General features: G+C 40.5%; 2 protein-coding genes across 2 annotated transcripts in view; one reads left to right on the top strand and one right to left on the bottom strand.

Moving 5' to 3' along the window:
- xxylt1 (xyloside xylosyltransferase 1) overlaps nucleotides 1–12,805 on the bottom strand; it is a 28,441-nt gene extending 15,636 nt beyond the window's left edge. Inside the window, exons 1-3 of the mRNA XM_070831566.1 lie at nucleotides 12,696–12,805; nucleotides 8,806–9,445; nucleotides 2,601–2,748 (exon numbers count right to left, since the gene is read on the bottom strand). Of these exons, the coding sequence (XP_070687667.1) occupies nucleotides 2,601–2,748; nucleotides 8,806–9,342 (685 nt within the window). The 5' untranslated portion in view covers nucleotides 9,343–9,445; nucleotides 12,696–12,805. The remainder of the gene's footprint in view (nucleotides 1–2,600; nucleotides 2,749–8,805; nucleotides 9,446–12,695) is intronic.
- LOC139202203 (serine/arginine-rich splicing factor 11-like) lies at nucleotides 12,303–20,878 on the top strand. The gene is made up of 12 exons (XM_070831565.1): nucleotides 12,303–12,652; nucleotides 13,834–13,967; nucleotides 16,624–16,733; nucleotides 17,327–17,416; nucleotides 17,507–17,553; nucleotides 17,650–17,783; nucleotides 17,901–17,982; nucleotides 18,128–18,241; nucleotides 18,480–18,569; nucleotides 18,737–18,808; nucleotides 19,444–19,615; nucleotides 20,060–20,878. The coding sequence occupies exons 1-12, from the start codon at nucleotides 12,531–12,533 to the stop codon at nucleotides 20,264–20,266; spliced, it is 1,374 nt and encodes a 457-aa protein (XP_070687666.1). The 5' UTR covers nucleotides 12,303–12,530; the 3' UTR covers nucleotides 20,267–20,878.
- Nucleotides 20,879–21,266: the final 388 nt, after the last annotated feature.

Here is a 21,266-nt window from a genome sequence, read left to right as displayed (position 1 = left end):
ACTCTCGTGGGTCGACTAAAAATAATACATGGACATCAAATGCAAATTTTAATTTCCCATTTATAGTGAACAGACAGTTTCCTTTAACACTCAGTCCAAAGTGCTGACAGTTTCTTCTACTTCTTTCGGCTCTTTGACAACCAAATTAAACTTGCTGAAATCACATCTCCCACTTCACAAGTTAAAGGATGTTACATTTCCAGCCCTCCCACTTGCAGCTGTTACTGATATTTGTGGATACCACTTTTGTTTCACTGTGTCAGTAATCAAAAATGGTGTTTGCTGAATGAAGAGAGATTAAGAAAAAAAAAAAACGAAATCATAAAAGGACAATGTAAAGAAAATAACACTGGTGTAGGTTTGTGCACCGTGTACCCTCACTGCCTCCGTTAAGAAAATCACATTATGCCCTTTATAGATAAAAGCATTCTTCAAATAGAAATGTGTGACCACTTTGACACACGGAGCAGGCGGGTGGCACACATGGTTGATCAATAAGCATTTCAAGGACACAACGTGACACACCATCAGACACACAGCTCCACTTCAGGGACCGCTCGGGAAAACTGGCTTTTGTGATACAATAGACCCAATGCCACATTGGCAATGTGCGTAAGATCATTCATTTATCATCCTGTTTTGCCTTAAATTAAACATATTATACTCATTTTACCTTCATACTTGTATTTGGGGGTCCTGCTAGAAAATGTCTACATGCTGTAATACTGCTGCATACTCCTCTTTTCGGCCTGTTTCTGAGCGCTCCGTTTTATCCCCTGTCGCTTTAAGCCGCCCCTCGTGGAAAAGCTCAGTCTGCACTGATTGATCAGCTCCCACAAGCCTGAGCAGACACCTCCCACCAACCTCCACATCAGTTGTGCCTGTGTCTGGAGGACAGCAGACGCTTCAAAGGGGAGCCACATTAGCCGAGCAACATGCTAACGGCAAGTTCAACATACTAACCTGCCGAGTGAACAGCAACACAACATAAAACACAGTAAAACTTACAGCTTCCAAGTCTGAAGTAAGGTCACGGACAGCGAACATTGAGCCATCCTTGAGCTTGTACTGTTAATAGCCCTTGTTAAAAAGCGCAGTCCCAGAGATAATGTAATAAAAGCATTGCACACAGACATGTTTTGCAGTCCCAGTGAGGACATTTCTGTCACAAGTTCATCCAAAGTCCTCCCACTACTGGCACAATTGTGCGTGCTTTGCTTGTACTTTCGACATTTTATTCCTGGAGCTGGCGTTAGCCACATAGCAATGGCAGACAGCGAGGTGTATTCAGGATTTCAGTGGACGGGGCTGTCAGCCAGCTGAGGGGCTGAATGAGGTCAGATCCCTTTCACACACATTTACTGAAAGATGGAGCAGCTGACAAAGAGACAGGATGATCTTTTCTCGTAGTTTGAAAGTCTCTAGACACAATATATTTGTGCTGAAAAGACATTAAAGAGCATTTTTCATATTATCTCCCCCTTTAAGACATTTATCTTTTTCATCGTAATTTCCTATTCTGCGCCCTAAATAATAGCCAATTTTCCTGAATAACGTCAATGGCGCACTTCAATGTGCTGTAGAAAACCTCAAAGAAAACCTGAATCTGGGGGTTGTCAAGCCTTTCAATGTGGACCTGCAGTATCTTCCTTTGGTGGAAAGCAAATAAATGAAGAAATTAATGAATGAATCTGATTCCTTCCATGTTTATGAAAAATATGGAAATGCACGTAACTAATGAAAAACAGAAACTCTTCACTTCAGAGAGAAAAATGACATCACCTGTGTTCAGGTGATGGCATCACCTGTGTTCATGACATGTCCACCCCCATTATTAAACCTAAATCACTTGTTAAAGTTAGACGTTTAACATTTACATGTAAATGTTAAAGAGGAAAAACGTGATGATTCATGGTGTTTACATCGTATCTACTGCCACTCCACTCCTGGAGTTACCATCAAAAAAATGGGAAACGTGCCCTGCTGTCTGCAAAACAGACGTTTCAGGTTTCATATGTGTGCCTCTGGTGATGGTATTGATTCAAACCCCAAAGCTCAATGGTTTGGTTTGTGGAGTGATGCCCCGTGCTGCACATCCACAGAAGTGAAACCCAACAGTGCTCACCAGGGGAGGTCTCTGCCATCGGTCAGCACCAACACAGGGGGCACTAATGTGGGCAGCAGTGACAAAACACATCCTTCCTCCCTTACTCCCCAGGGCCTCTGCAGCATGCCACGTGTCTGTTAGATACCTGCCCAAACCGACTTCTCCAGCTGTGCGCCAGCAGTGCCAGGACAGAGAAGTGAGCATCTGAGTGAATTTAAAACACGGTCTGCCACAGAATCAAAGCAGAATGCTATTTTTAAAGCTATATAAAGTAACAGTATTCATGTAAAAAAAATATGTTTTTCTTAGATGTAATGCCTTGGCCCTTTCTCAACCAGCAGGTAAATTATGTAATTTAATAACTAAAGCACTTACGATTTTCCTCATTTGCTCAAATGAAATTCTGCTGTCTGCTGAGTACAATTTCACCCCACTGAGAGCAACATACAAGAGAATATATGCATCAGTGATTAACAGAAAGTGCTTTTCTTACTTTCAGGCATGATGTGATGCATGGCAACAGACAGGAAGAAGATGGCATCGCTGTAGTAAGCCCCAGAGCCAGCGCTGAAGTGTTTCTGCATGGCCTCCACAATAGGGAACAGCTTCTGTGTGAGAGCCTCCACGTCATGGAACAACACCTGCTCGACAGATCAACACACACACACGAGTCATATTAGTAAAACAATTCTGTTCCAACTGCAGTAGAGCTGGGCAATGTATGGAGCTATCAAAGATGTCACTTTATTCCGTAAGACCATAAGATTTGTGTTATTGCAATATGGACTTAAATCTGTGTTTTCCTCACTTTAAAGGCTACATTCCTGTTTTGATTTTGTCAGACTGTTCAGAGAGACAGCGAAGGCCTCACATCAACCTTGACCTTCTTCCTAAAATGTTTCCTGTAAATATGACTACATTACAATGAACATTATATATTACGTTACATCACATATACATTATATTAAGGCATTTGGTCAAAAGCATCACAGTGTTTGAATCCATTAGTATCAACCAGCTCAACCTCTCAAACTTTTTACTGTCCACGATTAATAAAGGGGACAATGCTGTCTTTAAGAGAAATAAAAATATGGTACATTTGTTAATTAATCTATACATTTTGACCACAAATGTTGCTTCATATGATGGTCAAACACTCACACTAATCTACAACCCATTTTGCATTAAACACGGTCTTCCTGTGCCCATGTTTCCCACCTCTCAGTGCTCCTCCTCTGAGCTTAAAATCCCACGACCGCTGCAAGGCAGCAGTTCCTATCGGAGCAATAGTCTACAGATTACTGAAAGATAATTCATTTTTAAATATAGTAAGCACTGATTATCATTAAAGCTTTCCTGCAAAAGGAAAATTAAATATGTCAGTATGGGACAAACAGCATTTAATGAAGAGAATCTGGCCTTGCAAGTGTGTGTGTTAAAGGCTTAAAACATAAAAGCTGGACAATATGGCTGTCGTATTATAAACCGGGCCCATGTGCCTCAATGGGCAAACATCATTTAATGATCCCTGGGAGATTAAGGTAAGCCTTCAGTCGTTTGGGGAAATCAGTGCTGTCCTGGGCTGCAGCTGGTAATGTCACATAAATCACTACAACAGGATGTAGTGCTAAAATCCTGATAATTAATTGTCACTCACTGGGACTGTAAAGGACACATGTATATTGTAGGCATTTATTAGACTTCCTTAACTCTTCCAAAATAGTTTGCTGTAGCTGTACGAGCATCATAGTGCAAATATCAGAAAATATGTTCACGGTTTCTTATTAAACGATACATTTGTCTCATTGCCACCTTTTGCTCTTGTGGTTTCCACATTTCTCTATCCAGAATAAAACTTTCAACCAAAAGCTAACGCTCTCAGTTTTCAACTTGACACACCCGCCGCCAATCACAACTAAAACCAAAAACAAACCACAGGAAGCAAAGTAAAAGTAAAATGAGTTGCGTAAAATGATGTCTCTCTGTATTTGACATGACCATAGTAAAGCAAGATTAACAAGAAGTATGGATAGAGGTAGATTGTTAAATCCACTTTATAGCATGTATTTGAACTATCTATGTACTAGCTATCAGCTTTTTTACGCTGCATGCATCTTATTTTCCAGCTTACACAAATCCAACTTCTATAACCCTCCAAAATGTTTGTCTGTGTATTTTTACATTTTCCCTTTAAAAGCACAAGTGACGCACAGTTGATAGCAGTCTGCTTTTGTGTCATGTGTGCAGCTATGATTGCTTCCACTCTTGCAGCTTGCACAAGAAGACCAACCAGAGGAGTTTGCCGACTAACCAGACTTTGAAGTCTGAGGTGCTTCAATATGCAAGTGAATGAAGCTTGGCCGTTTTAAGAGCCTAAGTACTAGCTGCTATTTTATACTTAGGACCTGTGGTTTGTGAGGGACAAGTTAAGGACCCACCCTTCCTCAGAAGCTGAATGTGTGAGAGGCTGATGGCGATCTTACAGACTATTGCTTACCATTTTAATGTGGAAGAGATCAGTCACTCACCCCACCCTCATCCAACTCAGATTTTTCAAAGATTATAGATTTTTGAGCGTGCTGACAAGTGCCAAGTAGTTAAATAGCATTGTTTATCCTATGATAAAATAAATACGGTCCTGTTCTGTTATCTGCTCTTGTGACACTTTTGGCATCCAGTCTGTTTGGCCACGTAATATTATTAGTTCACAAACAAAACTAGCTGCACGACGTTGACCTCAGAGGCTGGACATGTTTGGCAGTCAATGGCAAGTTGTTCCTCAAGAGCAAAATTTCCTTTTTTGACTTTTATGGCCCCTTTTTATGGCCAGGCTTGCTTACCATAAACTACTGAGGACGAGAGGAAGCAAATCAAGATGTTTACGCTTATATCCACCTAAATATAAAACATATGGAGATAACTTTATATGCAGATAACTTTAAAACAACCATAATCTTTTATCCAGAAATTTATTTCCCAATAAGTTACATTTATTGCTTTTGTGAGGTAGGGTTTTTCAATAAATATCCACTAAACTCATGCACGCATCTTTTTATCTGCATACATTAAAACATAAACAGCACAGGAACAAAAAAAGGTTTACAAAGTACAGTCAGAACATGATGCCCATTGTGGGTGCCTGTTGGTAGGACATTCATTTCAAAGGATCTCCATAAGGACGGGAAGCCCCCAAAGGCCTTCATAACAACATGACTTTATCCATCTTCCAAACTGTTTTTGTAGTTACTGGAGCCTGCTAATTTACTTGTAATCTTATAGCACTTCCCTGTTGTGAGTTACATAACACTCCAACAGATACACTCCTAAAAAAATGACATGAAAGTGAAACATTTCATGAAGCGATGGCTTGAGTGCAGAAAGACTCCAGTGTGCTGTGTCACGAGAACTGTGTGAACGCTGGTCAGCAGTAATGAGCACAGCCTCTCGGCAGTGCGACTCTGCAGGCTGTTTGTTGCGAATGTTGAGTGGGTCATCGCATATACCGCCGTTGGGAAGTGATGGAGGCTAAAAATTCTTGCATAACCGCTGCCTCACCCTCTTGCTCTTTTCAGATTAATAATTAAAAGAAACGAGGCTTGAGATGAGCGGACAGGGATGTCAACATGCTTGTGTACACAGCCTCTGTCTGCCCCTGGGGTGTCCCCGTCCCATCTGTAACTTTGACAGGCCTTCTGTGAGCGCCTGTTTGTGTGTGCATAAGAAGCTGTGCTTGTGTCAGTGGTGGCAGAACATTACTTCATGATTCATTATCTCAAACCACAATGTTTAAAAGCACTGGTCTGGAATGATACCATGAGATTGGTAAATATCACTGGGCGTACAGCCTGCTGGTCCAATCCAGGCACATTTAGAATTTATGGAGCATGCAACTTTTATTGGGGGGGGGGGGAGTGAAGAATTATCTAAGAGAGTTATAAAAACTTGTTTCCTTGGGCCAGGGTGTACTAACTAGAGCCTGAATGATGCATCAGCATTGATAGTGTTGACATATTAGCAACAGTGTATTTGCCTGCTGATGAGTAAAAATCCTGTAGTATGGATCGCTACACATGTGTCTTTTTAATGAGGATTTTTTTGGGGGGTATGACAGGGAACCAATTATGCACCTAAAGTTCCCGGCCACAGTCAACCTGTGGGTTCAGCGGTTCGTGGCCAAAGATGTGTTTGAGGTCATTTAGAGACAGTTGCCTTTTTATAGTTTGTTCAGCATAGACAACAACATTCTCACTTTTACTGTAAAATGTGCAGCTCAATACATATCTTCATTACAATTCTTTAATAACCAAATTTAAGGGATCCATATCAAAGTTCTTGCCTGAACAACTCTTTTGAGGTTGATACAAATCAATATCAAAACTACCTATAATGAAATACTGTCCGACTGTAATTTTTTAACAAACAAAAAATCTTGATATGGATCCCATTGATTAGTTTTCCTTAAGAACAGTGAACAACCTAGATACATTTTACAGTTGGAAAATGAACATGTAAGTGTTCCCTAGTGGACAAACTGCGTAATGGAGACACTGTACATAAATTACTTTGAGCCTAGTTTGTCATTTCTTTACAACCATTTGTTGTTAGATATCGGCTGACACACACACCGATACTGATATGTCTGCAATATGCCAATATTCTCCTCACAGGTTAATCAGTTGAGCTCTAACCAAAATGTTGAACAACAAAGTACAAATCCAGTATTAGTCAGGCTCTCCTATGTGAATTTGAGTTACAATGCATTGAGAGCACAATGGACTCGGGCATAGACTCAGACTGGTCCGTAAACTCAAACCCGGCTCTTATAATCTTAAAATATCTCACAATGTCTGCACTGTCTCTCCTCAGCAACACTCTGCTTCACTCTGCTTTTTCTGACAGATTTCTGGCTGACGGTTTACATAAATATAACCAGAAAAATGTGCTTCATGCTGCCAATATTTTTGAGTGTTTGTTTATGTGACGACTCTAAATTGTCCGTAGTGTGGGTGTGAGTGTGGATGGTTGTCTGCGTAGCCCTGCGAGTGACTGGCGACCGGTCCAGGGTGTATCCCGCCTCTCGCCCTAAGCCAGCTGGCATTGTCTCCAGCCCCCCCGCAATCCTTAAGGACAAGTGGTATAAACAATGAATGGGTGGATGGATTGATGTTTGTTTGACGCTGTTAATTAACGATCCTTATAATCTCGACTGGTCCTCTTCGACACCCAGGTGACACTACAGATTTCTTTTTATATTGGTGTAGCAGGTCTTACAGCTCTTCATCATCACACATCAAATGTGAACAGTAAACAGTTTGACACACTTCTGCAGCGCTCCTGAACTCAGTCTGAGAATAGAAGAGTGTAAAATGGTCACGAAGCAATCTGACCAACAGGTTCGAAAACTGCCAAGATGGCAAGCTGAGCGAACCTTTAACCAATCCAAAGCAAGCATGAGATCAGCCTAAGCTAATACAGCGTTGTTACATCCACACCAGATGTTGTAGATGATGAGACATTCCTGAGAGAAAAGGCCGAGCTGGTGAAGAGGATTTGGAAAGGGATAAGTAATGTGTAAACAAGTTTATGATCTTGTGCTCTGTGAAGGATACAAAGGAGGAGAAATGGGGCAGGACTTTGTATGCAACAGAAAGAGCAGCAGAGGAGGGTTATACGGTAATCCTCTGTTTTGGCAGAGAAAACACAGTAAGGAAGGGATATCCCCATTAGTGAGGGATTAGTTTGGTAGGCCAATGCTGCCCCCATGTGTTTCCACATAAAACAGCACCAACAGCTAATGTCCCTCAGTGTCTAGAGGAGGCCTGGGTTAAGGGGTCAGCACGCTTCAAACAAAGTGCTTGTCAAGTTGTTGAACAGTGTCTAAAATCCTGTCAACCACACAACTTTCTGACATTGGAAATGACAGCTGCAAATCAACAAGCTGTAAAGCATCCCCACTTCATTCAGCAATCGGCCAGGTGTGCGGGGGCGAGAAAAATAAATAAATAAAATAAGGACTTTAACTTCTCTCACAAGCGCCCTTTTGGTCTTTTTTTAACTGAAGACAACTATTTCTGGCATGTGTATTCAAAAGAGTGCAACACTATGAATGCCTTTGAAAGGAGACTGTCCAAAAGTGTATGCTGTTATCCTATTCGTCTACTGGGGCTACTATTTTGACAACCTCCACCCAACACTGCCAAAATACAGACTGTCAAAACGGTGTGTTAAAGTGCAAAAAAATTACTCTCCTAGTCAGAAGTTAACTACTGAATGCTCCTTTACATCTGACTTTAAAGTGTTGAATGTTGAACTAATAAAACTTTCTGTGAAAGACAGTGATTCTGCTACTGGTCCATCAGCTCATCAGGTCCATTGTGCAAAATGCAAAACAGATGCAACAATAAACCAGTCAGCTGTGTTTCTACAGAGTTTCTGTTTCACTGTTTTACTACAAAGACTTTAATACAAATACTAAATTGCTTTTATCTTCCCTCATTTAACTTCATGATGTGAAAGTCTATCCCATTATCTCAACAGCATACGATCAAACTCAAGTTATTTCAATGCACATAAAAGGCAACTATACTAAAAAACTTCCATCAATATGAGAAAAAAATATTGTGAGGATTTCTTCTAATCTTGAAATCAATAAATAACACAGACACGGTAGGGTGAAAACACATTTTTAGTCTCCCTACCTCGTACTTAAACGTTGCATCAAGGAGGAGTTCTTGCAGCATCATCTCTCCCAGTTCTTTGCTGGCCTGGTCACTCACAAAATGAAGGACCATCACCTCTCCTTCCAGGAAGTGTCCGTGCTTAACCATGGACAACATGGCAACCCTGAACTTGTCCTGCAGACTCCGGCTCTTGTCCACCTTGGTGAACATCATGAGTGCGTGGTAGCGTTGGTCCCCAGCGTCACCGTTCTCTTTCCTGGACCTAAATCCGTCGCCCTCACCTCCTGAAACTCGCTCTTCCCCGCCTTGCTCGTCAGATCCGGCTGGGTGTGAGAGCCTGGTGTCCACAGTCAGGTCTGCATCGTTTCTGTTGGCGTTGTGGCTGGCCTGGGTCTGCTTGATCCTCTTTGTGGTGCTGGAGAAGTTCTGCCTCTCCGAGCCAAAGTAGTAAAAAGCTACAACAGCAAGTGCTGCAGCCAGGAGAAGCACAAACTGATAGGACCTGAAAGTACTGATCCTACCCATGATTCTGGCTAGCAGTCTCAGGATGCCCATATCTCCCAGTTGGTGTCATGAGAATAGCGGTGGACATGGGAAAACATTCACCATTTTGTGTCCTTCCAGTTCATGGTTATCTTCCGTAAATTGCCATCTTTTCCTGTAAGAGAGATAATACTCATTTTAATCCTGGTCTTGTCACACAGTGATGACAGCGCCCACCTAAAACTGTAAAAATGTAAAGAAAGTCGGTGCACAAATTACAATCCTTTACATGAGAACTGACTTTAAGATAATTACAGGTTGTTTGTGGTTGTTTTTCATTTTGGACAATGACTTTGTGTGGTAAACAGTCCTTGAAAAGATCCAGAAAGATTCTGCATTGTTCCCTCCCAGATGGCATGTGTCCATCATATGTGGCCATGATCTGCAGTTCTTTGTATTTTAGTCATCTTAAACTGAAAGTCATCTATAAATTAAAGATTAAAAAACATTAGCACTGTTGTCTCTCTAAATATGGAGGTCCATTCATCAGGTGAGGTCAAAATTTGTGAGGAAAATGGTTAAAATGTCAAAAGGGAGAAAAGCCCATTGAAAACTGTGAAGTGGGCTTAATTGGAGCAGGTGAGCTTAAAGGAAACATCAGTGAATTTATGATTAATAGGATATTTAATGCTAAAGGATTTTTTTTGATAGGTCCCCTTAAAGCCCACTGGGTAAACATGTTAATAAAAAAGACAAACATACACATTTATTGTATATTTAACAGTATAATAATATCAACTATATATGCTTATCATTGCAATGAACCATACTATGCAGCTATGCTATTGATGCAGCATGTAGTCTGTTCGCTAGCATGCTAAAACTCATAATTTAATCTATAAAGACACAATATTTCTAATTCAAGTAATGCTCTAACATGTGTCTTGACCAAAACACTAATCATTTAATTTTTGATAACGTGTTTTGAAACAGCATCATTGGCAGAAACATCATAAAGAATAAAATGATGATTTTTCTTTTTTTTTTGTGCCAAATTTGAAAGTGGGCTTAAATAAGAACGTTCACTCTGAACACTTTAAATATGCAGATGTGGTGTTTTCACACATGTGCTCCCTTTATGTTTATTTTTATATTCTGGTCTTTTTACAGTTTTGACTGTATGCTGTCTTTCTAAATATATTGTTAACATTAGGTTGGAAACAGTTCATTACCCTTTTCCTGTCTATGATGGTTGTATTGTTTGAATCTTGGGGATTGCATGCAGTGTTTTTATACATTTTGCGCCAATGTTGCACCGTAAACACTAACACTTGCAAAAAAAGGCTCTAACATTCCACTGTAATCATGCACAGAAGATAAAACTTATCATTGCATAAGAAAGGCTGCATTGGCACGTCCACTTGCCTGTCTCATGTCGTTGATCTCTGCAGGTCCATCTTGACAGCTCGCTCGGGGATTATACAGCCCTGATTTACTCTAAGAAGCAAAGCCTACCGTAGCTACCGTTACAGTGAATTTCAACGACACAATCAACGCTCTTGAGATGCCATAAAATCAAAATGTCTGCAGCAGCAACCACTGCAGCGACCTGTTGACCTGCAGACTGGAATCGAGGATGCTAAGTTAACGTTAGCAGGCGACGACTTTGCGCCAGATGCGGGTCGTTCAGCTGCCCTCCGACGCTGTTTGATTCACGTAAACGCACCGTTTGTTTTAAATTACCGACGGATCTTTGCACGCATTTGTCGTTCTTAAACGATTACGGGGTTTGCATGGCTTTGTGATTTCGAGAATAAAATCAGCAAAAAGACGTTTTGGAGAAACCACCAGCTAACAGCCTAGCAACAACATACTGTGACACTTCCGTAGCCACGCCCCCTTCACGGCCAGCCGTATTCCGAGCTATGCCGCCTTCAGGGACAGTTAGAAAAAAAAAATTCCTTGAGTAGAGATTAAGATGTGTCAAATAGTTGGTCAGGTTGTTTCTACACCAGCCATGATACTGTATATGCTTACATTATAGTTAGTATAGTCATATTCTTATGTTGTACTTCATACATATGTTTCTGGAGCTTTATGTAAATATTATGTAGATTTCATAAATGGAAGCAACTAAGTACATTTGCTCAAGAGCTGTACCTAAGTACAGTTTTGGGGTACTTGGATAGAGTATTTCCATTTGATGCTTCTTTAAACTATAAAGAATTTATTTGACAACTGTATTTACTTTCCAGATTATGATTTTACTAGCGCTATACCAATAAACCAACTAGGCTGATGTATCAGCCGCTACTAACACATTCAAGCATCAACGTTATATGTATAAGCTGCCGTATGTGTTTATCTGTATGTCTGCAAACAAGTTTCAGTACAGAAGCAATGTGTCTATGAAGATTCTCAGTCATCCAGGTCATAGTTATTCCGTAGGAGTGGACCAAAAGTCAACTGGACTTGTTGAAGGTACTTGAAGGCGTTTCGCTTCCCATCCAAGAGGCTTCTTCAGTTGTGAATAACTCAATTCACGACGTCCGTTCTTCAGTTCTGAAGAAGCCTCTTGGATGGGAGGTGAAACGCCTTCACGTACCTTGACTTTTGCTCAACTCCTTTGGAATTCAGTACAGAAATGCTGAACTAGGTTTTATGTAATTGAAAAACCATGTCACCATCATAACTATATTCTTTCATAAAAATCTAATCATAATTTGTATCAAGATTGTTATGTGTACAGGTCAAATTTAAAAAAAGCATTACTATATGTTTCAAACTCACAAATACTGATATTAATTTCAGCCTCAACGATCCAGTAATGGTGAGGCTAAAGATTTTACATGTACAAAACTAAATATTACTATTTTAACTTAAACAAATGGTCAAATTATTTCTTCCACCAATGGTGAACATCAATCAAAAACACAAAGCCATCATTTTGCCACACTTGGATGAGAGAAGTCGTGATGGCTGGGGCAAAAATTAATTTGTACGAGCTTACAAACGGCACGTAAAAGCAGCATTCCTGCCTCACGACATTTTCGGCAGCGGCATTGTTGCTCTCTGACCGCGGCCGTTGTGTTCTTCTCCGCAGCAAATGTTAGCCATCTTCTACCTACAGGAACGATGCTAGCTTTTTCGTCCGTCTGATGTTGTTTTCCTCATAATCGTTACCTAGCTCGACTTTTTTTGTTTTAAGTTCAGACACGTTGCTAGCATATAGCTAGCTAGCTGGTTTAGCACTCGCGAAAATGAACTCCAACACGCACGTCATTCAGGTGACAAATGTCTCCCCGAGCACGACGTCCGACCAAATGAGGACGCTGTTTGGCTTCCTCGGAAACATAGAGGAGCTCAAACTGTTTCCACCTGAGTGAGTATTGGCAAACTTTCAAGTAGACATAGCGCTTTCTTACCTGCCTCGCGCTGGGCTTCTATCGAGGCCTTGTTGTGTCGAGTAGGCCTCGCTGCTAATGCATTAGCTTGCTAATGCTAACGTTTGCCCGCGCCTTTAGTGAACGCTGCTGCAGTCACTCCCCTTAGCTTTACCACATGAGGGGCACATATTGATCAATTTCCTGTTGTGTGCTTATGTGAGTGGATTAGAGCAGATTTATGTCGTGCTTTTTTTTCTCCACAGACGCCTGGATGTAAATAGTATCTAAACAGTTAGCTAGTCGACCGTTCGACAGTATGTTAATCGACAACTATTTTGACTATTTGTTAGTTGTTTTGGTTAATTATCTAACAGAAAATGCTGGGATTTTAACTAAAGATTATATTATATTAATCTGTAATTGATTGATTGGAAGCACTAAGTGCTTCCAATCAATCAATTAAAACACCAGTAAGTTCATCACTGAACATTAGGTCAAGCTGCATTGCCATTGTTTTGTTGTATCACTGTAAATGCATTTATTTGTGCATTTTGTCTTTCTATGACATTTCATAGATCCAATTGAGCAAGTAATTGTTACACTAATCAGTTCTACAAATAATATTTGCAGCCCTAAATGTAAAACCTGCAGTATTTTCTAAGGTACTAATGCTGAGAAGTTTAAATCAAAACAAGTCAATTTATATGTTGTTGGTGACTTCCTGTTAGGTTCCCTAGATCCCACATGGGAAGCTTATTAGCTGTTATACATACTTCATTATTACAGTATTGTAACATTGATGTTTTATGTTTTATAATTGTTTTCTGCTTTGTGTTTTCCTTTATCAAATAACTCCTGGCTTCTGGGGCAGGTAGAACATGTCCAGGAATGTAGCATACTAACAATCTGATCATAACTTCACTCATGGGTGAAAGAGAGGTTCAGTGAGCGATAAGAATTGTGCTAACATTACACCACACTGGTAATTAAATATATCCAAGATACCTTGGTGGTACAAGCAGAGGATGTACAGATCACAGTGGGCCCATATAGCCTGTACTCCATTATTAACTTAGTCATCCCTGTGGACACACAACTCATTCAAGTCAGTTTGAAGAAGGCATGTTTGGTCTCTTTGTTTGTATTCTTTGCACAACATATCTGTATTTTTTTCCAGTGACTCTCCCTTGCCTGTGACTTCACGTGTCTGTTTTGTAAAGTTCCTTGAGTCTGAGTCGGTGGGAGTTTCCCAACACCTGACGAACACCGTCTTCGTGGACAGAGCCCTGATCGTGGTCCCTTTTGCTGAAGGTGGGTGTCTGTTTTATTTTTGCCTCGCTCACATGGCTATCTGTGAACATGCATCACAATGTGTAGGTTGTTTGAATATAATTAAAAACACAATCTGAGCCATTGTGAGTTTTTTCTGACCTAGCAGAATTAGCTAAGCTTTTCAGTGCTTGGCATTACTAGGTATGTAAAAGGGAAATGTACATTTGTGTCCATGTCTTACAATCTAGCTGTAAACTTCTCTCTCTGTTATTTGTGTTGTGGTTTTCATAGTGGACAAGTCATTTGCAGAGAGCCCCTTCCTTGCTGGCTGAAAGTGGTCCTCTGCTGCCATCAGGAGATTAGAAAAAATAATGGCACCAGGCTCGCAAGCCCCCTTCTCTCTCTTGTTCTGCAGTAAAATATTAACTCTTTGATTTTTGTCTCTGTTCAAGGCATCTTTTCTTTAAAAAACTATCCACGCAAAATGAGGGGGTGGGGGAGAGGGTGCAGTTCCTCATATGTTCAAAGGATTTTAATGCTTTTCAAATGAAACATATGTCGATAAGTAGGCATGCACCAAGCTAGGGATGCCCCGAGCAGATCTGCTGGATTGGCATTGAGGCAGATTGAAACATTTTTTTAACTAATTGGTATCGTCTTCAAGCTCAAACCACTTCTGATCCTCTGTTTATATTTAAACTTTTTGCACTGTGGGGACGCCAGCTGCCAAAATATCCCATTGTGCATGAACCTATAAATGTAAGCTAAGTTTTAATTCATGGTATCCACCCTAACATCAGCAAGAAAAATCAGCTACATTTTGCAAGAGTCATACACTTTTTAAAGATATGCAGCTGAAAACTGCATTTAAATGTGGGTATACCAGATAAACTGATACTTAAGACAGCTGTTCCACACTGACACTCTTGTCCACTGACATTATTTGCAACACTGAAGTACATACGGACTGGTGTTTTCAGTTACTGACTGATTAGACCTATTTTTAGGTTCAAGTAGGGCGAGCCTATAGTTAACAAACTCCAGGGGTAAGTTGTCCTGTTGCGGATCTGTTTTTTTCCTTAAGGTGGACTGGTTCAACAAACACACCCTAACCGGATAGCCTTATTGAATCCGATCTTGGCCTGATCATGCTAAGTATACACTGCACAACTGTATTATAAAGGAAAATGTAAATACTGGATCTGGACTTGGTATTGGGAGAATCCTAATATTAAATGGCTCAGATCAGGGGGAAAATGTTCGGGACATCCCTACACCAAGCACAAAGCATGCAGGATAGATGAACTAATCAGCTGTGCATGCTAGAATAGATTTTGAAGGTGTGCCATCATCTATGCAGTTACTTTCAGCAGATGTGGTGGAAGTTAATTAGCACATAATTTGGTTATTAATCATGATAAGCGCACAAACTGCTTTTGGCATTTACTGGCTTAATGTGCCAAAGCACATAATTTCACTCTGCATCAGTACTTCCAAATTTTCACTAACTCACACAAGGTAAAAGTAGTTTTGAGCCTCTGCTTGATGTTGCAGTAAAAATGCTTTTTTATTGACCCTCTCCACACATGACTCTGAACGAGTTGAGTGACTCTCACGTTTAACAGTGGTGTTTCTTTTGTTGTTGTGTTTTACAGTTCTTTTTCCTGGTTCAGCCAGCCCTATATACCAGGCCCTGCTGAAAATGCCACCAACAGTTTTGTCTTCTGCAGCCTTATCCTGTTTCTCAAGTGTCCTTTCTGTTTGTGTGTGTGTGTGTGTGTGTGTGTGTGTGTGCGTGCGTGTGCGCATGTGTGTGTATGTTTCTCTCTCTCCCTCTCTCTCTCCCCTTTTTAAAATGTAAAATGTCAGATTAAAAATAGCCTGTTTTCAGATTGCACAACCATGGATGATCATCTCCATAAGATTTTTTCCTTTGATTTTACTATCTGATTTTGCTTCAGCTTTGGGCACATTTTTCATGATTTTATCACAGCTTTTGCTGGCAATAGCCCATAACTGTTACTGTTTAGTGCAGTTTATCTTTGATATTGTTTAGTGTTTTTAGTGACTTACTGTCGGCTTAAACCTAACAGTACTGTAGCTTGTTAGCAGCACTTTATCTGGTTGTCAAGTTTTTTTTGTGTGGTGGGATTGTACAAATTAACCACCAACAAAAGCCCAGAAAAGGCAATCTGACTGAACCTTTTCTGTTTTTGTATTGGTGATGGTAAGTGATGTTGAAATGTACCCTTGTGTCTCCACCAAAATCATGAACTTTGTTTTCTGTATCTCAATGTTTTTGTGTGCTTTATAGCGAAGCAGCCGGCGCGAGTCGCTTGTTCATAAAACATCTAATGAAAGTTGAGAGCACATCCCACGGGACAACTGGCTGTGCTTGCTTACGTTTGGTTCATGACTTAAAAAACAAGTACAGGTGATAAAATCTTGGCAGTGTTGACCACAGTGTGTATTGTGACTTTTAAACTCATAGCTGCTAATCCTACAATCATACTTTCACAAAAAAAAAAAAAAAAAAAAGTCAGGGATCAAGATTTACAGACAAGACAAAAAGTGGATTTTTTATTATTTTTTTTTACTACAGAGTAGTTAGACTGAGGTGGCTTGTCTGCAAGTCTTGTCTGAGTGTTTATCGATGTCTGCTCGGAGCACGCACTGAAATGTCGTTTCTCTCCAGGAGTCATTCCTGATGAATCTAAAGCTATGTCGCTGCTGGCTCCAGCCAATGCCGTGGCAGGAATGATGCCTGGAGGAGGCCTTCTCCCAACACCCAATCCTCTGGCAACAGTGAGTTTTGACATTTAAGTTTGCTTTTAAAAGCTTAGATTGTACTCATGGTCTATGCAAGTGTTCATCTTGGGTTTCTCTTTTTCTATTGCTGTACAAGAATCATTGATAGTTATCAATGATTGTAAGTTTAGTTATAATTCATGTAAAATGTTGAATATTTCTATTTTCTAATTCCTGACATTTTCCAAAACATGCTGTATGTTTTTAGACTCCAAGCAGCACTTGTGAATATCAGCCATATTTGTCAAAGTTATTAAGAGACTGTAAACTCGTTAATGGTGTGTGTTCCAACACCCAAAGCATAAGAAGTGTTAGAAATTATTAACTCATAATTTGATCTAATTATGAGTTAAAGAAGTTAAATTGGGACTAAATGTAGAAGGAAATTGGGGAAAGTGTTTTTTTTTTAGTATTTTTGTTTCATAAAAATCAACTGGAACGTAACATGAAGAGAGGGAGCACTGATAGTCCTTTGAATTGAGGCACAATCATTAATCTGCTGATAATTAATACATGGTGCTGGGTGCTGCATACAAAGGGTGGTGAGTTCTGTTTACTTAGCACAGCAATGCATCAATGTGTAATTTCAGATGGGAGGGACGCCTTTCGGAGGTCTTGGAGCTCCCAACATGGAGCAAATGGCTGCCATGGGACTGCCGGGACCCAACATGAACCCCCAGGTGAGCACTTGTTCAGTCACATTCGTAGTCGCCGTATGCTCAAAACAAAATGTCTTTCTCATAAGTAAACATTGTCCTCCATTCTTTCAGGCTCTTTCTGCAGACTTCCTGAAGCTCATGCAGTCCATGGACCCCAAGTAAGAAACCATACACACACACACTCATCGAGCGTATGCAATCTAATGCGTCTTTGTTTCTTTGAGAAAAATCTAAAATACTCTTGACACTTTCAGATTGAATCCATTAGCTGCTGGACTGAACTTGAATCCAGGGCTGAAAACTGATGCCTCCAATAAGGAGATTGAAGAGGCCATGAAGAGAGTCCGAGAGGCCCAGTCTCTCATTTCTGCAGCCATTGAACCAGGAAGTGAGTTCTCCATTTCCTCATGTCCCCTTCTCTGAAAACTATAAATGCTGTATACACTACTCGTTTTAAAAGCCCCTACGACCTGGTAGATATTTAACTTTGTCGTTGTTTATGCAGATAAGAAGGATGACAAGCGTAAACATTCCCGCTCGCGATCGCGGTCACGGCGCAGGCGGTCCAGATCTCGTTCAAGACACAGGTACGGGACAAGTTCTGTCCGGACTAGCAATGTCAGATGCAAACAAAATGATGTGGTGTCTACGTACAGAACACATGAATGGTAGATTTAATTTCTGACAGTATTATGTTGTGTTTTAAAATGTGCCACTTTTGCATTTTGGCAGACGTTCCAAGAGTCGGTCTCGGCGGAGGTCTCATTCAAGGAGTAGGAGGAGGTCCAAGAGTCCACGGAGGAGGAGGACTCACTCTCGGGATAGAAGCCGCCGCAGTAGATCTAGGTTAGTGTCTCAGCTATTACCCAAAGGACAGAAATAGCTGCTATGTTTCAATTTATTGCCAGTTTACCTTTGAACCCAACACTTTCTGAATACCCAATGCTTTGCAAAGGACTCCTGAACAACTCCTCTTTCCAGGCTCAGATGCCTTGCTTACTGGCACTGTGAGAGGAGTTAAACAGTTTCCTGCAATGTGCAGCTGTTTGATGGTGTTGTTGACCTTGCTTGTGTTCTTGATCAGGGACAGGAGAAAGGAGGAAAAGTCTAAGAAAAGGTCTAAGACGCCCCCTAAGAGCTACAGCAGTGCCAGGAGGTCTCGGAGCATTAGTCGGTGAGTGGTCAGAGGAGTGTCTAGCGAAATGCTGAAATACAAGCACGTTTCAGTTCTTCCCGTATTCACAGCATCAGATAACCTGAAATGGCAGCAGGCCAGAATTTGGTAGGAATGACAGAAGCATGAACAGTTAGTAATATGGTTTCATTACTTTGTTTTTCCAGGAGGCACAGGCGAAGCCGCAGTGCATCTCGGTCTCCCAAGAGGAGGTTGTCCAGGTCTCCATCGCCCAGACGGTGAGCTGTCAGACGTGTGCTTTTAATTTAATCACATTTCAGTGTACAACAACTAAAAGTGACTTTTTTTTTTTCATAAACATTTTATTAGGAGTTTTTTTTTCTTTCAAAGTGATACAATTTTTCAATTATACTCGTTCTTACGAAGCAGTTCAGTATCACATGCTTTACACAAACATAGAAAACAAGTATAAAAAGAAAAGCAATACAGAAATAGAATAAACCGAGATAACACATAACACAGGGCCTTTCAAGCACATAGCTTCTCTTTTTGAATTTAGGAGATGGTCATCTCTAGATACAGTACATGGGATTCAAGCAAGGGATTCAAAAATTAGTCAAGTCATCAGAAACATCAAAGTCCTTAGTAAAGTCAATAAAGGGTCCCCAAATCTTTTCGAATTCTTGTTGCCTTGACTTATGTATATATGTTATTCTTTCCAAAGGTAAGCTAGACAGCATCTGTTTTAACCATTGGGAGATGCCAGGTCCATTCATATTTTTCCAGTTTATAGCAATACATCTTTTTGCAATGAGCTTAAATCAATAAAAGTACTTTCTGCTTTACTAAAGTTATGTTTATCCGGATATATAGCCATTATACAAAAGTGACATTTTTAATGTGTTACTCACAGTCACAAGAAAGAGAAGAAGAAGGACAAGGAGCGTGAGAAGGAGCGCGACAGAGATCGGAGGGAGGACCGGAGCAGAGATGAAAGGGAACGCTCCAGCAGCAAGAAGAAGAAGAGCAAAGACAAGGAACGAGATCGGGACCGCAAGTCCGATAGTGAGAAAGGCGACGTTAAGGTATGTTTAGAGCATAGTCTCTCAAAGTGTGGCTGGTGGGCCACTGGCAGCCCTCAGAAACATTTTGTGTGGCCCCCAAACATGACATGATGTGTGACCAGGGGGAATCGACAGCATAAGAAAGGAAATCTCCCTCGTTCTGCAGGTTCTCCTGTGTTGTTGGGGAATCTTTCTGGCGTCTTAATGCTAAATAAATGATTGGTTTTGAAGTTATTTTGCATTCTGTGTAGCCCTCAATCATATGTGGCCTCCTTAAATTAGTGCTCGGCCTTTAAAACTTTGAGAAACCCTGGTTTAGAGCATAGAATTACATATTGTAATCGTTGGCCTCTAATTGAAAATCAGTAGGCGGCTACATTTCATGACATTTGGCTGAAAATGCAGCTTCAAATGGACAGCTTTAAAACATCTGTTTTCCGACACTCGCTTGAATTGTCTTGACAGGTGACCCGAGATTACGATGAAGAGGAGCAGGGATATGACAGTGAAAAAGAAGGAGAGGAGGATGACGATGAGAGGAAGAGCGACTCTGACTCTGCCTCTTCCCCCAAAGGCCAGGAGGAGATGGAGAGGTCAGAGGGCCAAATCCCCAAAAAGTCCAAGCTGAATGGAGACGATCACCATCAGGAAGACATGGAGATGAGTGACTAAGAACATCCCAAACCACACCGTGTTATATTTCCACTGTTCCCTTTTATATTTTTAATACAGGCAACATGTCTGTGCCTGATTACTCTGAGTAAAAAAAAAAAATGTTGTCTTAACTGTAGAAACATTGGGGCAGGGAGGGGGTGGGGGGTGTAGAAGGAGAGCAGTCCAATAACTTTTGTAAAGACAAGGAAACAAGGCCTAAAATATAAACATGAGACCTGGTTTTAAATTGTCATTGCTGTACTTTTTTAAGATCCTGATGCTTTTTTCTTTTTGTTGCCTTTGTTGTCAAACTTTGTCTTCCTGACAGTAGAATACGCAGCATTTTCCACTGAAATGTTGTCCATGTAAATATTTTACTAGTTGGGATTGAGTCCTTTTTTCCTCATTCAGACTTTCTGTCTCACCTCCCCGGCACCAATTTCACGTCAGTTGTTTTGGTTTGCTGAACCATTTTGCTTTAACTGTAACGCACATGTCGTGTTTCTGCTGACCTTCCCATTCACACCCCTTTGTAAGTGTACACTGTAGATTGAAATGTGTCGTTGCAATGAGAGACTTTGTCTGCAACAGGTTTTCCAAAGGAAACTAATAAAATTGGGTCAAACTGTCTGCTTGTGTTTTTAATCATTGAATGAAAAACAGATGCAGATGTTAGACATTTTGTACGTCGTACCAGCTGTAACTTCATACAACACGAGAAAAGATTGACATCAAAGTGTGAACATATTTTTTTTTTACAATAACGGTTAGAGAAGTGAAAAAAAACAAGTCCAAACCTTATTAGATATGTGGAATTTTTATTTTAGTACATTTTATATGAAAATAGTGTCGCAGACTTGTACAACAGTTCTCGCTGAACAATGGACATGTAGATGAATGAATTTCCTACTTAAAACATGGAAAATTCAAGCGGCTGAAGACGGCATGAAAACAAAACGTTATAAGCGTTCGTGTCAGTGAGGAGGCACACTTCCAGTAACAGTAGCTGCACTTTGTA

The sequence above is a fragment of the Pempheris klunzingeri genome, chromosome 6 (assembly GCF_042242105.1).
Source record: "Pempheris klunzingeri isolate RE-2024b chromosome 6, fPemKlu1.hap1, whole genome shotgun sequence".
In the NCBI taxonomy this organism is placed as follows: Eukaryota; Metazoa; Chordata; class Actinopteri; order Acropomatiformes; family Pempheridae; genus Pempheris; species Pempheris klunzingeri.
The sequence above is the reverse complement of the archived record's forward strand: the minus strand, read 5'-3'. Positions and strand labels throughout refer to the sequence as shown.